The sequence below is a fragment of the Dendronephthya gigantea genome, unplaced genomic scaffold (genome assembly GCF_004324835.1).
Source record: "Dendronephthya gigantea isolate DGI-Jeju-01 unplaced genomic scaffold, DenGig_1.0 000105F, whole genome shotgun sequence".
Lineage (NCBI taxonomy): Eukaryota > Metazoa > Cnidaria > Anthozoa > Malacalcyonacea > Nephtheidae > Dendronephthya > Dendronephthya gigantea.
In genome coordinates this window covers 84174-99103 of record NW_021163115.1, presented here as the reverse complement: position 1 = coordinate 99103, position 14930 = coordinate 84174, and the positions used below count along the sequence as shown (strand labels likewise).

At 36.0% G+C, this 14930-nt stretch overlaps 1 protein-coding gene across 2 annotated transcripts; it reads left to right on the top strand.

The window, feature by feature from the left end:
- The first annotated feature begins 911 nt into the window (after window positions 1-911).
- Window positions 912-14013, top strand: LOC114534755 (E3 ubiquitin-protein ligase arkadia-like). 2 transcript variants are annotated; one of them, XM_028556230.1, is made up of 12 exons: window positions 912-1098; window positions 1232-1301; window positions 5998-6264; window positions 7349-7601; window positions 8261-8425; window positions 9242-9421; window positions 10005-10094; window positions 10813-10889; window positions 11937-12006; window positions 12101-12161; window positions 12537-12697; window positions 12939-14013. In XM_028556230.1, exons 3-12 carry the CDS (start codon window positions 6002-6004, stop codon window positions 12984-12986), a joined length of 1368 nt encoding a protein of 455 aa, XP_028412031.1. In that variant the 5' UTR covers window positions 912-1098; window positions 1232-1301; window positions 5998-6001; the 3' UTR covers window positions 12987-14013. The 2 variants fall into 2 exon arrangements, with proteins under 2 accessions (XP_028412031.1, XP_028412030.1); XM_028556229.1 differs by having other exon boundaries at window positions 912-1103.
- The last annotated feature ends 917 nt before the right edge of the window (window positions 14014-14930 follow it).

Below are 14930 nucleotides of genomic sequence, written 5' to 3'. Positions count from 1 at the left end.
TATATGAATTATTGCGTTCAACAAGGAGAATGTTTCCTCAGTCTGGATGCTATGTCGTCTTGAGATATCTGTGTGGCATTTGCCTCCATCATTCAGTGTCATTTTCTTCGTTTTTGTTGTCGGCGTCAAGGGCTAGTGTCCCTCCCCTACTTTTCTGAAAAGAAAGAATGAAAGATGAACCCCCTTTTTAGCAAAGATGCCTTTCTTTGAGTCATTAAATGAATAAATGTGTCTCTCTTAAAGCAAGTAATTAAAAGTGCCTTATCAGTGATTGTAAAAAGAAACGCCAAACAGTTCAGGAGTACGTGACCTCAACCAAGATTTGTGAGCCGTAAAATAAGTGGCTAGAGCAAGATACTGGATTTATGTTTCTCAGTCGCTCTAAAATGCTCGTTTTTCGGTGTAACCTTGATCAAACGTTGATATTCTTAAATTGGGGACTCTCTTTAATAACTTTAGGTGCAAAATCCGTCTACTGACCCCATTGCTTTCTAGGCCCTGTTTTTCACGCGGTTAAAAATCACTATCCAGCAAGCAGCAGTGGATTGCGTTACGGTACTGTATGGCTTTCGTACAATCGGCCCCTGAAATTTAGCGTTTAACTGTACGTCGTGCATTTATACCAACAGGCCAAACTGCAGAACAGATTGTATGGGCCATATTGCGAAAGCGTCACAAAACGTACAAAGACGCGTGTTTATATTTCGAATTAGACATTTTTATTGTCAAAGTCAAAATTTCCGCTGTCGAAAGTACAAAATGACGAAAAATTTGTAATTTTATAGACACTTTAAATATTTTGTGCTATGTTAGCTATTGTAATGAAATGTATTTCTCATTAGCGTCCACGCGTAGTTTAGACAGCGGTCGTCCTCAGCTAATTATAAATTCACCTAAATTAACCGTCGTGATCCCATGAAGCCCCCTGAATCACTGTGACACAACAATTTGAAAGCTGAGAAAGTGCCAGCGAGGGAAGCATTGTTTTGTTGGCCTAAATAGACGCGAAAGCTTTGTCTTGCCGATTTGTTAGCTTTCTCTTTCATCATCTTACCAATATTTTCACACTTGCTGGCAAAGTTTTAGCTGAGAATTCAGGTTGGGTAAGTTCAAAAATCGTTTCTTTATGATGTAAAATGTTTTGTTTCTACGAGTACACGAGTACTCCCATCTATTATATAAATATGTAGCCAAGAAAATTTTGATATCTTTGCATCCTTTTGTTGTTTAGGAAATATATTTGGCCGATTCAACAGCGGGAAAGAGACTTCAATCGCCACTTTTCTAAACTAAATACTAAGGTATTTTCTTTCAGTTGTTCGTCTCGAAACTTTAAGCGAGATATTTAGGGCAAAATTGTCTTTGGGCAAAGGGAATTATTATGAAATTTTGTGGAACAACGTAATATAACCTCAGTAACAATTCATGCATTACGTTGTTCGTATATTTTGAATACTTCCTTTATATTTATCATGGGATATTTCAGCCAAATTCTCTGTTTTATATTGAAAAATACGCGATAGCTTTCTGTCGAAGGAATTTTTGTCGATGTACTGATCTTTCAGCAATTTTATGCGACTTGAATTGAAATGCTCCTCGCATATTTTAATTTGATTAATATGTGTTTTCTGCCGTGTGTGACGCAGTATATTTTCTTTAGTTTATTATCAAGGAAATGTTTTTAAGGAATAGAAAATATTATACACTATCGATGAAATATTTAGCTAAGCGTTCTGTGATTCAGCTGGAAAGCTTTGATGTGAAATTGGGCTGTGGTATAAATTGGCCCATATCCAAGCCACATGTAGGTATATGTTCTATTTCAATGCTGTGTGGCTCTTAATATCTAAAGGTTCACTTTCCAACCTTGATGTATATATGAGATACTATTCTAAACATTTTTGTGATAGCAGACTGCCTGTGTTGAAGTACTTTGCATGGCCTTTTTTATTAGAGAGTCTAGCACTGGGCCCTGCAGCTCCTTGTTCAGACTTCACAGCGTTGACTCACTTTTCTAATTAAGGGATTTGGCTCAGATATGACAAATATCAGATAATTTTTTGACTTGTGATGAATTATCTCTTGTATGTAGTAATGCTAGTCATTTTCAGATTCACTTTGGGCTAGCATTAACGTGAATATTATAAAGGAAAAATACAAAAAAAACTAGTTGAATTAATTAATACTTGACAATCTGTCTTTATCACCCAGTGTATATTTCAGGGTGAATACAGCCATGTTTTGCTCAAAGACTTGAAGGTTACCACTGTAAAGGTTTATTACTCTTCAACAGTATCGATTTAGCAACAAATGTGGTATAACAACTGCCTAAAATAGACAAAACACTTCTCGACGTTTCGACCTGAGGGCCTTTCTCAGGAGAGTTAGTGTGAAAATGAATATGGGAGAATGCATGCTTTGTATGGGGGCAAAACACATGATAAAAATGGGCCAATAGAAAACAAAAAATCAAAACAAATTGGAATACATTGTGTTGCCAAAGAGATGCCTGATTGTGGAATTTCTAATGTCTGCTTAGTTATAGAAGATGGGACATTTTAGACATATTTATCTTTCTCTATTACATGTATATCTATGTGAAACACAATGCCTAAGAAAAACCAGGGTTACTACATTCTGTTTGTCCCAATATGCAGTGATTGTCCATTACTTACCACTTGTAGGTTGTATTATGTGCTACTTGGTTAGTAGGAATCGCTGATTGAAAATTTTTGTATTTATTACCATTGGCAGTACTGCAATAATATAACATTAGAATAGAATTTTTCTCACCAATTTGACACCACCCATCTATTGGGAAGTAAATGTGTTAGCCGTATGACAGAAAAAAATAATAAAGTTGGGGGAAAAGCGAAATGAAAACCTTTTTATACAATATACAATGTTCTCCCTATTTATTCCTAGCTTCTTGTGCCACATACTCCCAATTGCTTCATAACATCCCATGCTTGCTTTCACAGTTCCCACTCTATCTATTAAGTCTTGCTATTTGTACAAAAACATGCAAAGAGTTAACTAAAGTACATGGATTAATTGAACTATTTTTCATTTAAATATGGGTTTGGGCTACTGCTATTACTTTTAATTTCATATAGAGAGACACATGTATATATATCTTTGCAATTTTGTTTGAGTATGTGGAGTATGCTGACTGACAATTTTGTGAATTTTTCTAATGTTTGATATATATGCTATGATAGTGGTATAAGGGTACCCTAATTGTTCATTCATTGGGTATCTTACACAAAAGATTACTTATACATTATAAATTCTTCTGTGAACTCAAAGGAATTTAAAAACTAGTGAGGCAGTAGTAGAAGCATTTGGTCAAACATTTTTCTTGAAGTATATATGCATCCTGTGTAGTATTCTTCTGTGAACTCAAAGGAATTTAAAAACTAGTTAAGCAGTAGTAGAAGCATTTGGTCAAGCACTGTTCATGAAGTATATATGCATCATGTGTAGTATGTGTACTTGATTCTTATACTTCCTGTGATGGCTATTGTGGTACCGGTACAGAATTCAAGAATCATTCTGTCTCTAATGCTTTGTGTGGGTTCAAAATATACTGTATGTTCCTGATTAAAATCTGCTTAAGAATTCTTTATAGTTGAATATTATTATATACCCACATGTGTTTGTTAGGGAATAGCAACCAAGAGCTGTTACAAGTGAACAAAACATGCATTGTCATAATTTATTGTTTCAGGTGGTATTCGATATTTATACTAGGCTTGTATTGTCGTCACTGTAGCAGAAAAATGTACATAGACAAAAAATTTTGTATCCCGCATTCTAGAATAATCCTTGCAAGTGGGAATCTTGATAATTACATCCATAAACAGTCAGTGCTTCTTTCTTTTAAATATTTAATTAAGTGCCATGTAATAAAGAATAACTGATCACTGTATGTAGCTCTCCTAGTTCCTCCCAAGTTATGTGTACTAATAAGTAAAGATACATTATCACTGTGTGTAGCTCTTCTAGTTCCTCCCAAGTTATGTGTACTAATGATACATTATCACTGTGTGTAGCTCTCCTAGTTCCTCCCAAGTTATGTATACTAATAAGTAAAGATACATTATCACTGTGTGTAGCTCTCCTAGTTCCTCCCAAGTTATGTGTACTAATAAGTAAAGATACATTATCACTGTGTGTAGCTCTCCTAGTTCCTCCCATGTTATGTATACTAATGATACATTATCACTGTGTGTAGCTCTCCTAGTTCCTCCCAAGTTATGTGTACTAATGATACATTATCACTGTGTGTAGCTCTCCTAGTTCCTCCCAAGTTATGTGTACTAATAAGTAAAGATACATTATCACTGTATGTAGCTCTCCTAGTTCCTCCCAAGTTATGTATACTAATGATACATTATTGTGCACTATGTTGATAGCAGAATGCAATTGTCTAATATTTTGTTAATGTGTTTTATAACTCAATTTATAAATCAGGATAAGTAATGGTCTATAAAAACATCAAGCCACATTTAGGTACATATGCTCTATTTCAATGCATTGTGGGTCTTGATATCCAAGTGTTCACTTTCGAATTGTGATGTACATATAGGATACTATTCTATTATCTCTTGTAAGTAAGGCTTGTTATTCTCATGAGATTCATTACTAAAGATGCACCGTGTGCTGTGCCATGTTGAGAATAGAATGCAGTTGTTTGAATATTTTGTTAATATGACTGTTATAACTCAATCTATAAGACAAGATAAGTAATGCATAAGTAAAGCATAGTTTTGTTGATTTATACAGCTGCAAAATTACCATTTTCAGTGATATCAAATGTTGGTATAATGTAAATGCAGTTTGTAATTTTAAATTGTACACTGTGTAAATTGTTTTATCTTTTTGTGCCTGTATTTTTCATCACTGATGATGGTAATTTTGCACCTAATTTCAATCAATAATAAGAAAATCAAGTTTATGCAGTGGATATTATGCATATTATTTGTACAATATTTTGCAATATATAGGTATCTGAATCCCACCATATACGATAAAATGCAGTTAATAATCTTCTCTACAATTGTAATTTGTCTTAAAATATTATATAAGAAGTGTTTTTGCATCAAGCCATATATGAAAAAGTAAGATTATAGTTGTGTTTGAGTTTTAAAAATTGCTTTATTGCTGAGTATAATAAATATTTTGGTTGTGTGAAATATCAAATATGATAATTAATGTGAGATTGTTAGTCAATAATATACATTTATATGCAGTATTATAATATATGCTTTGAGTCAGCTGATATATGAAAAAAATGAGGTTGTTAATTATTTTATTATTTTACAGATGTGAATATTTAAATTTTATGAATGTTGTTTTTAGTGTATAATAAATGTGCATCTAAATGCAAGTAGGGTCATATGTAATAAAGTTTGATTGTTGTGATTACCTATGGTTGGCTTGTATTAATGAACAGAATACTTTTGGCATTGTAGTAAATATTTACATCCTGAACAGGCTGTAAATATATAGCTACTGTATATGGTAAATTGTGGATCTGGTAAATATCAGTTGTAGGGGGTGCAGTCTCCCCCCCCCCCCCCTTAAAATATGAATCATCCACCAGTGATAAGGAATTGAGTTTGCATGTTATATATTAAGGCATAACAAAAAGAAGGTTGAAACGTTAGAGCAATCAGTTCTAAGCTTCAAAAAAAAAATTTCATGGTGGACATGCGTTGCGAAAGTGTCCTCCCTCCCGTTTTAACTTCGTGCTGTGCAAAACCCTCATGTTAAAAGAAAACCTTGCATCACTGCAGTTCAAATTGTTTACCAGGAGGTAGTAGATTTAAAGAGCGCACATTTTGAGTGTCGTTTCTGCAAAATGTAAATTGCCTTAACCATTCCTAGAAAGTGGGCCCTGCATGCTTGCTACATTTGCATCCAGCAATACTATGTTCACACATCTAAGGTTTGATTATTCAACTAAAGTAGTTATCTTCGTTTCTTCTCCAGCACAATGGTAAACTCTTGCAACTCGAGGTCACCTATTCTTTTGGATACACCAGAACGACCAACCGGCACGGGGGGAAATACAACAGTAATTGAAATACCTGACAGTAATGAACGAAGTCACCCGAGAAGAAGACGTCTCGAGTCTGTGGATGGTGTCATCATAGCTGATAACTCAAAGAGAGCCCGTGTTGATGTACCCGTTATTGATCTGACCACTGATAATGAAGACGAGAGCTCCTCCGTTGACAATAACGCTGACAGCCAAAGGTACAGTGTGAGAATTGACACAGTTTATTTTCCCTTCTCGTTGAACTTCTGACGCGAAAAAAATTAGATTGGAAAATTAAATTTCTTACAACATCGAACACGTATAAAACTTGCGGATTTCAAATTATCGGAGCAAAATACCTTTCGATAGGTTTTTCTAACCTTGGGTTTCTATATGATTGTTAAACTCAAATTCGAGGTATGTTAAATGTTTAATGATATATCAAATAAATGATTTTTTACTGTAAAAACGGGTTACTTTTGTGCTTGCTAGCAGGGTCGTAGCTAGTCCGTCCAATTGGGGGGGGTATTTATGTATATTTATGTTTACCTTTCATAGAAAAAATAGCGTACAAAAGAAATCAGTGGGGCATATGAGTATACAATCCCCCCCCCCCAAATAAGCATCTAGTACGGTCCTCCTTGCTTGAAAATGGTGCATTTCTCGATTATCACTTTTGGCACATTCGAGACTTTTCACCTGGAACTCAACATCACCAATACAATATTTTTGTATTAAACAGCTAGGGCTCAAAATAACGGTCGGTCAACCGAGAATAGCCGACCAAATGTGCTTGTTCACCGTTCAATTTTTTAGCTTGCCAGGCGTTTGCTAAATTTTATTAAACGCTATGTATAAGACGATTCACTAACAATGCATGTTGTACATTTGTAGCGACACACATTCACGAGAATCTGTGCGTCTCAAAACATAGGATTTAGTTTCCGGTTTGATCATGTTGAGTCAATCATAAAGGTACAAGTCGTGGATGTAGTGACACGTCAAACGCCGATTCTGACCGTGTTAGAATGAGGCTGGTCGGTCGTTTTCTCAGGAGATATTACGGATGTTATTTTGAGCCCTGTTTTGCTAAAAAAAATCCGCTATCAAATAAGCTGTTTCCAAAATGGAATTACCTCATTTTTTCCATCACCTCCTTAATAGGCCCCCACGCGGCAATCTTAAAAATCAGTTTTTTAACTTTAGATATTTGATTTCATGTGAATGCAATGACACGGAAGATTTTACCGCGTGTTTAAATGAATACTAGCCTTGACGAATTGAACTATTATTTCTTTCTAGTTTCCTTCGAACCCTCGAAAGCTCGCCATATTACGCTGAGATCATGCGTGGTCGCTTCCTCTCAGACCATAACAGATTACGTATAAGACGAGCTATGTCATTACGTCATCGTCAATCATCACACCACGCAAGTCATCCAGTGGAAGAGCGTCATAATGGTAGTGTTACCTCAAGAGGCGATACTGCGAGATATAATCATTTCTTGAATAATCTTCGTGTTGATAATTCCGAGCCAACTATCCTTGTTGATGATGTAAGTAGACTGCAGTACTCAGTGTAGCTATAAGGCCTTAATATCTCCCTCCCCTTGTTTTCCCTTGGTCGAATACATTCCGGTTAACTCGAACTTTCGTTTCGAATCATAGATCAGCAAACTTTAAAATGCGAGATAACTGGAAACTATAATGGCCAATACACCGTGTAGAAATACACCGTATACATTACACAACAATTTAATCGGAATAATTGCATAAATGATTATGAATTTTAAAAGATTATCTGTGGTGCCACAAGCGTTATTGATCTAGCGTTTTCAGTTCCGTTTGTAACATCTCTTTCAGTTCCTTTCGTAACATCCCGTTCAGTATTCTTGTTGAGCTTACTCAATTATATACGCCAAAATAGTATGCGTGTACCTAAATACTGTAGTATGTCTGTATACTTAAATAAAACAGGACCGATCTGACCGTTTTTACTGTATAAAGGAAAGAACCCTAAAGGCCCGTGTATACTTTAAATTTCTTTGCAATATTTTGCGATCGTCTTCCCTTAGGAGATGTTAACGATTAAATTAGTTCCGGATGTTTAAATAAGACTTCTTATGCGTCAGAGTATTTATAACTAATTACTCGTTAACAGCTATCAAAATCGCACTTGCAAGTTAAGGCTTGATTTTTTTTTCTATGTTGATAGGATGATTCTTCTGGTCAGCCTGGGGTTGCTGGTGAATTTTCCCGCCCTAGCTGTAGTCGTATTAGTCCACCAAGATTAACAACAGACACTGACAATATTAGACCACATTTCCTGCCTAGAAGTGAATGGAGTCGACTATCCACTCATTCAAATCTTCATTCCCAGGTTAGCGGCATGCTTCATGTACCAGCTCTTTTAACCATCAGGAGTGAGTCCTCAGTAGACATTTCTAGTTTCTAGCTTTTCAGTTCTGAAACGTCTGTGACACGAAATTTCACCCCCTAAATATTTGTGCTTGTACTGCACAGATTACGAATTGAATGAAATCACGGGGGTGGATCCTAGCGCCGGTTGTTATAAAAAGTCGGTTATCTTAACCCTTGGTTGATGCAAATCTTAGTACAAAACAAACTTTTCAACAGCTATTTTGTAAGCTGAGTGGGTTGTTTCAAAAATCTTCCTGGTTCAGTAGTTATTGTAACCTAGCTTTAAAGGTTTTTACGACGCCCATCCAGATATACATAGACGGAAACAGAAAGTTAATATTTAAACTTATTATATGGCTTTTCAAAATTTGCAATTTTTTCTTATTGGTTGAAGAGCGGTCCGGACCGTGGTCCGTATATTTCGTTCAACCATATAACAAACCGATTATTGACCTCGCTACTGTGAAATATCAGACCGAGGCTTTTTATGAGTACAGAACTCACGCTCGGTCAAAAAATGGGCTAGGAACAAATTAACAGCTGAAGGTTTCATTTTTCGCTTGACGGGTAGCTATATGAGATAAAAAATTGCAAGATGTACAGTATGTACATATCTTCGTATATTATTATATTCTTTACATTTTAAAAATCATTTTGCATGTATAACTTGCATTGTTGAAACCTAGAATTCAACAACAGAAATTTTCCGAAAAAAATTGTCAAGATTATTGAAATATCCGCGTTTAACATTAACCTGTTTATCGAAACGTTCCAGGAATCTCACGAGGGACACAATGAAAGACGTCGTGACGCCAGTCACCAGATACGCGCCGTTCGACGAAATCAAAGACGACTCAGAGAACAAACAAGACAACTTAGAGAACGACTTGAACATATTTCTTCTCCTTTTACGTCTTTCTCAGATGCTGCTGAAAACTTTGATAGAAGTGTTCAGGTTTGTTTCAATGTTTCATATATTTGTCAGCATCGAATGCTGTGTAAAAATGTTACATGAAACAACTTTCAACATGAACTTGCGTTGCGTGTAACATTAACTTACATTTGACTAAAAAAAACGCATCTCGAAGTCTTCTGACGAAATCTCAAAGTCGAGAAGCGTGTTTTGTCATATTGAAACTTATTTAGGTTTTGTTCAAGTTATTCTATACCAGTATTTCATGATCAAAAATGCAGCTTCAATATTTAGGCACTTGAAGTCAGTTGTATCAGGTCAAGTTTTGATCTTTACCTAAAATGTTTCTGCCAGCTCAAAAAAGATAAAATGACGCCGAAACGTGATGAACAATGTGAACATTTTTCTGGGTATTTTGAAAATAATTGGGTATCTAATTGGGAAAATACAAAAAAAAACTTGGCTTAATAAGGGAATGCCAACTCGACTTCGACAGAGTTTTCTGTTTGAAAGAGTTTCTCTGCCTCACGCAACTTCAAATTGCCCAAATCCCTGTATAAAGAGGATCCGGCTATTTTTATTGCCATAGAGAGACTGAGTGAGGTTACAATTCTTGTTTCTCTAGAACGGAGCGCCTGAACGTCAAGAAACTGGAGTACATTCTAGTGTTTATACAAGGCCTAACCCAACAATTGAAACTAACCCCGTTCGTATGGTAAGTGTTTATTCCATTATAGTGCTGCAAAATAAGGCTTAACTTCATACGACCTAAGGGCTGCTTTCCACTGCCCCCTTTTTATACGCGCACGTACACGCACGTGAAAGTCAAAATCCTTATATATGTCATATTGGGAAAAGCTGCGAAAATAGGTCGAAAGAACTTAGTTTTCCGCATATTTTAGTACTCGTTTGTAAACCAATTCGTTAAATAATAACAATTTGAAGGCATTTAAATTTTTCCACGCATAAGGAGAAACGCTACAGTGGAAAGCAGCCTTTACGTTAATCACCAATATACCTTTCTTATAATGACGTCAAACGCGGAGAATCTGATGTTACACGAAATTTGATAGGCTCCGCAAAACGTTTGACGTCATTATGAAAAAGGTCTATATTAAAAACGCAATATTAAAACAAGATATTGTGTTACGTAGTTTTAACTACGTACTTCTCTATGGTATTTCATTCTTGAAGCCTTAAATAAAAATGTATTCCGTAACTGAATCGTCTGTATAGTGTCTTCGATGGTTCTGCTCGTAACAATAGGTAGCTACTACTTTTCGTATATCTCTGATCTAAATATTCTAAAAGTTCTTGATATTTGAGGGAATATATTTTAGGAGATACGTTTGTTCACATTACGGACTGTACCCAACGCTTAGGCTATCGCTGTGTTTTCCGATGTTTTCTAACCTTTATTCAAATGTTTTTAGAATCTTCGAACGTCACCTCCTTTGGAAAGAGAATTGCGACCATATGATATACCAGATCTCATGTTGCCTGCCTTGCTGTAAGTATTTTGCAGTCCGTAGCTTTACAATAGTGAGTTAAGCAAGTGACGTTTTTGACGACGCGTACGTTAACTGGAAGTAAAGTTTTTGTTTTTCAAAAATCACAATCCTTGACCCAGTCTTTTCACGTTACTCATGCCGTTTGTGTTGTCAAAAACGTCACATGCTAGAGCTCACTAATGTCTGTGAATGTTGCATGCCTCTGTAAATTTACTGAAGTGATATAAATTGAAGTGCAGCACATCTTTTTCAAAAAACGACTATATTTTCATCGGCAGTAAACTTGTATAGATTTGCATCAAGCAACCACCGACTACGTATTTTTCTCAACGATCACAAAATATTTTCCCGAACGCCGTTAATTTTAACTGATACAGTTAGAAGTCCGTACCTGAACTATTCCTACCTTTGCGGTTAAGCCCACTCAAATAAGACTGGAACGCTAGCTCTCTGTCTTTCCCTCATTAATGAGTGAAGCCAAGATGGTGGAACATGAAGCCTTTCTTGTAGGTATGATCCAGGCCTCTCGCGCGGAAATTTCACAGGTAAAATCATAATTGCCGCCATTTCATCTACAAAATTTCCGCGTGGAGGCCTGGATCATACCTACAAGGAAGACTTGATATTTCCACCATCTTGGCTTGAAATTTTTCGCAGAGCTAGCGTTCCAGTTATATCTCAGTTCACTTGTTAAGGCGCGTTAGAGGCGTTCGCTCGGAACTACCCGTCATTTCGTGCAGTTCTTAGTCGATGTTGTCCTAATCACAGAATATGAAAGCGTTTAGAAATAACATTCTTTAATGTTAGCGGTCGCGTCGAAAGTTGTCTGAATGTTTTTTGCTAAAGTTCCGTTTACACTTAGGTACGGTACGGATAAAGTCGCTGTCCCAATCCAATTTTATCCGTGCCCAGACTACCAATACAATAGTGGAGCACTGATAAATGTGGATTGGGGTAACGACGTCAACCATACCGTGCTTGTTCGGGTTTGGATCGGTCACTAAGTTGGTTAGTTCATGAAGTACAATTGTTCTTGTTTTATACAGATCCTGGTGGGGTCCAGATTCGCGATTACGTCACTTTGGTGACGGTGATGAGGAGCGTGAGGATTACGAGGTTTGTACCCCGCGGTCATAGAATACGTATAGCACGGTATAATACCAGAGGTTTAAAACCAGAAGTTTAGACTGGAGATTTCCTGTTTGTTTAGGCCTTGTGGAGTTTGACGGAAAGATTGGGTCAAGTTAAACCAAAGGGTCTGTCCAAGGGTGGTACGTATATCGTTTTATGACATAAAATGTCTTTCATTTGCATTCCTTGAAACACTCCGTCTTATGCCTTTATGATATACAAGTGCCCGAACGAGCTAGCAGTTATGACATATTCGTTATTTGTGCCCTCTCCTCTTTTTCACATCTATCAAAAGAAAAAATCGTACATAAAGCGCAAGTTATACCAGCAATAAACCAGCCTGTATATCATATCAAGGTTTACCTATTTACCGGTACCTAATTTGTGCATTCATACTAAAAAATTAAAGATCTATCTAGGTATTTAGGGATTTTTTCCAACACATTCAAGTTTCATTTTTAATGTTCCTCTTGATGGATTCGTAACATAAACGGTGTCGTCGTTGTTTGTTTCAGAGATGGAAGTCATCCCAGCGTTTCGCTACAGCGCGGCTTCTAAAGATTCCTCGAATGGATCTTGTGTTGTTTGTATGATGAACTACTCTAATAAAGAGAAATTACGACGATTGCCATGTAATCATGATTTCCATGCCAAGTGTATTGACAGATGGCTTAAGGTAAGCTGCTATTTTGTGAACAAGGTGGAATTTCGTTTCATTTCTACTCCTGAGGCATCTAAGGTTGTCAAATGCGAACATTTCTTACGATCGATAACGTCTTCTGAGCATTTTGAGCCATCTTTACAAAATTAGAATTGCATTTCACATTCAACATCCCTCAAAATTAGAATTGCATTTCACGTTGCAAGGAAAGTTGCATAGTGTAAAAGCGCCTTAAAACTATTTTCTCCCATTGTAGAATAACCGATCTTGTCCAGTGTGTCGAAAGGATGTCACAACCAAATAGTTTGATAGTGGTGGTGATGATATAATGTATATATGAAGAGAATATTCTCGGAAATTCCAATTCTAGTTCTACGCACTTAGCTAATGCACATAACAAATATATCCCAAAAATATAATAGACATCTATTAATGGAAACAGAAGTTAAAAATTTTTTCTTTTCAGATCAAAATTGTAAAAATATCGTTTCATATACTTGCTACTTGGTGTAAGTTGAGTTTATAAAGTGTTAGAATTAAAGTTTAATATAGCAGCAATATTAGTGACTGTAAAATAGCTGGGTATACATTTTTGTACTAGCGGACTATAATATTTGGAAACGCTGCTTGATGTGGTAATGTATACATAGCATTGATATTCCTTTTGATATAGTTAACTAGATATATCGTGATATATAGAGTGTACCAAACGTGAGTAACCAAACTTTTGAAAGAACCTAGTATTCTCAGGCACAACATTTTATGCTTCTAGTATGTAATAAAGGTTTATTTTTGTTACTCGTAGTGTTAACATAGTGCACAGTCATTAAAGAAAATCCTTCAAATATCACTTCTTTGGGAAGAAACCCTGTATCAAATCATTGAAAGTACAGTGGTATATAAACCTATAGAATCTGTTTGACATCAAGGCTGTGACAGCTTAGTGTGAGGAGTGAATCAACATAGTTTCAATTAAATTTTCCGCAGTTCCAACATGGCCGCTTATGCCTTAGTCGATTCAGGCGGTTTGTTTGGATGTGAAGATGACATAATGCCTCCAGAATTTGGGGTCTAGAAGCGTCGTTTGGCGTGCACCTCAACTTTAAGTTTAAGCACAATATGTTACGTGCCTGATCATACTACAGTCGTTAAAAACCCTCTTCAATTATTGTGTATTGCGCTTTACATTGTGAATATTCAAGATGGTTGCCTTCTGCTAAACCATAATTCAAAGCGCCACCATTTTGAATAGGAGGGAAACTCGATTTGCAAACATGTAAATAGTTGGTTGGCTAATAAAAATAACCATTATATTAAAAAGCTGCGAGCATCGAAGCGAATATTTTTTGCTTGAGTATTCTGTAAAACAATCCCTTGAAAGTTGAAAGACTTAGTAACTATTGATATATGCTCTCATAGTAAAAATTTGGTATAAATCATTGGTGATGATCCAAGTGTTCTCGATTCGATAATTTACTGGTTATTTTTACGTAATACGGGGTGCTAAAACGAGTCAACGACTTTTATTTTTGCCCTTCGAGAAAGATCATTACTGTTGTTTATTTCAGTGATTATGTTTACTGTTTGGATTTTACAGAAATCTACCAAACCTTGAATGTAAACGTATCTAGTGAGTGTAGACCCCCGTGAGTATCCCGACCCTACACACTTTCCCTCCACGTGAATATGCTGGTGATAATTACCGCATACCAATGATTGTTTTGGATCGATGACGCGAGTGGTATTTTTAAGATTTTGCTGATCACAACTCACAAATTTAGTAAATTTCTGTGAAGAAACTATAGAGTATCATTAATAATGACACATTATTGAGGACACAAGAAGTCAAGAACTAAATTTCAACACCCGTAATGTTTGATTTTCAAAATCTACGGTCAGAAGTTGTCAAACTAAGCAAATAATATTCAACAGTATGGAATAGTGACAGGAAATTTTTGATGGTGAGAAGAAATACATGAATAAGGAATAGTTAGTACAGGGATTAGTACCGAAAATTGTTTCCACAATTCCACTGAAACTGATTTGTTATGCAACCCCAAATAATATGTGATTATCTTTCAGTTAAACAGTTTTTTCAAAATGGCGGCGAGTTTCTGCATGAAGAACTAGGCCAACTCATTTGCATATGCGAGATATGACTGTTCTCTTAGGGAGTAACAATTACAAAAGAAAGAGACAAAGAACTTTTGAAAAGACTGCATAATATATCCTATTAACATTGATCCCT

Coding starts and splice junctions, on each gene's coding strand:
- LOC114534755 (XM_028556230.1), top strand. CDS start 6,002: ATGGTAAACTCTTGCAACTCGAGGTCACCTATTCTTTTGGATACACCA. Junction 8,426..9,241: donor ATTCAAATCTTCATTCCCAG/GTTAGCGGCATG, acceptor GAAACGTTCCAG/GAATCTCACGAGGGACACAA. Junction 9,422..10,004: donor ACTTTGATAGAAGTGTTCAG/GTTTGTTTCAAT, acceptor TTGTTTCTCTAG/AACGGAGCGCCTGAACGTCA.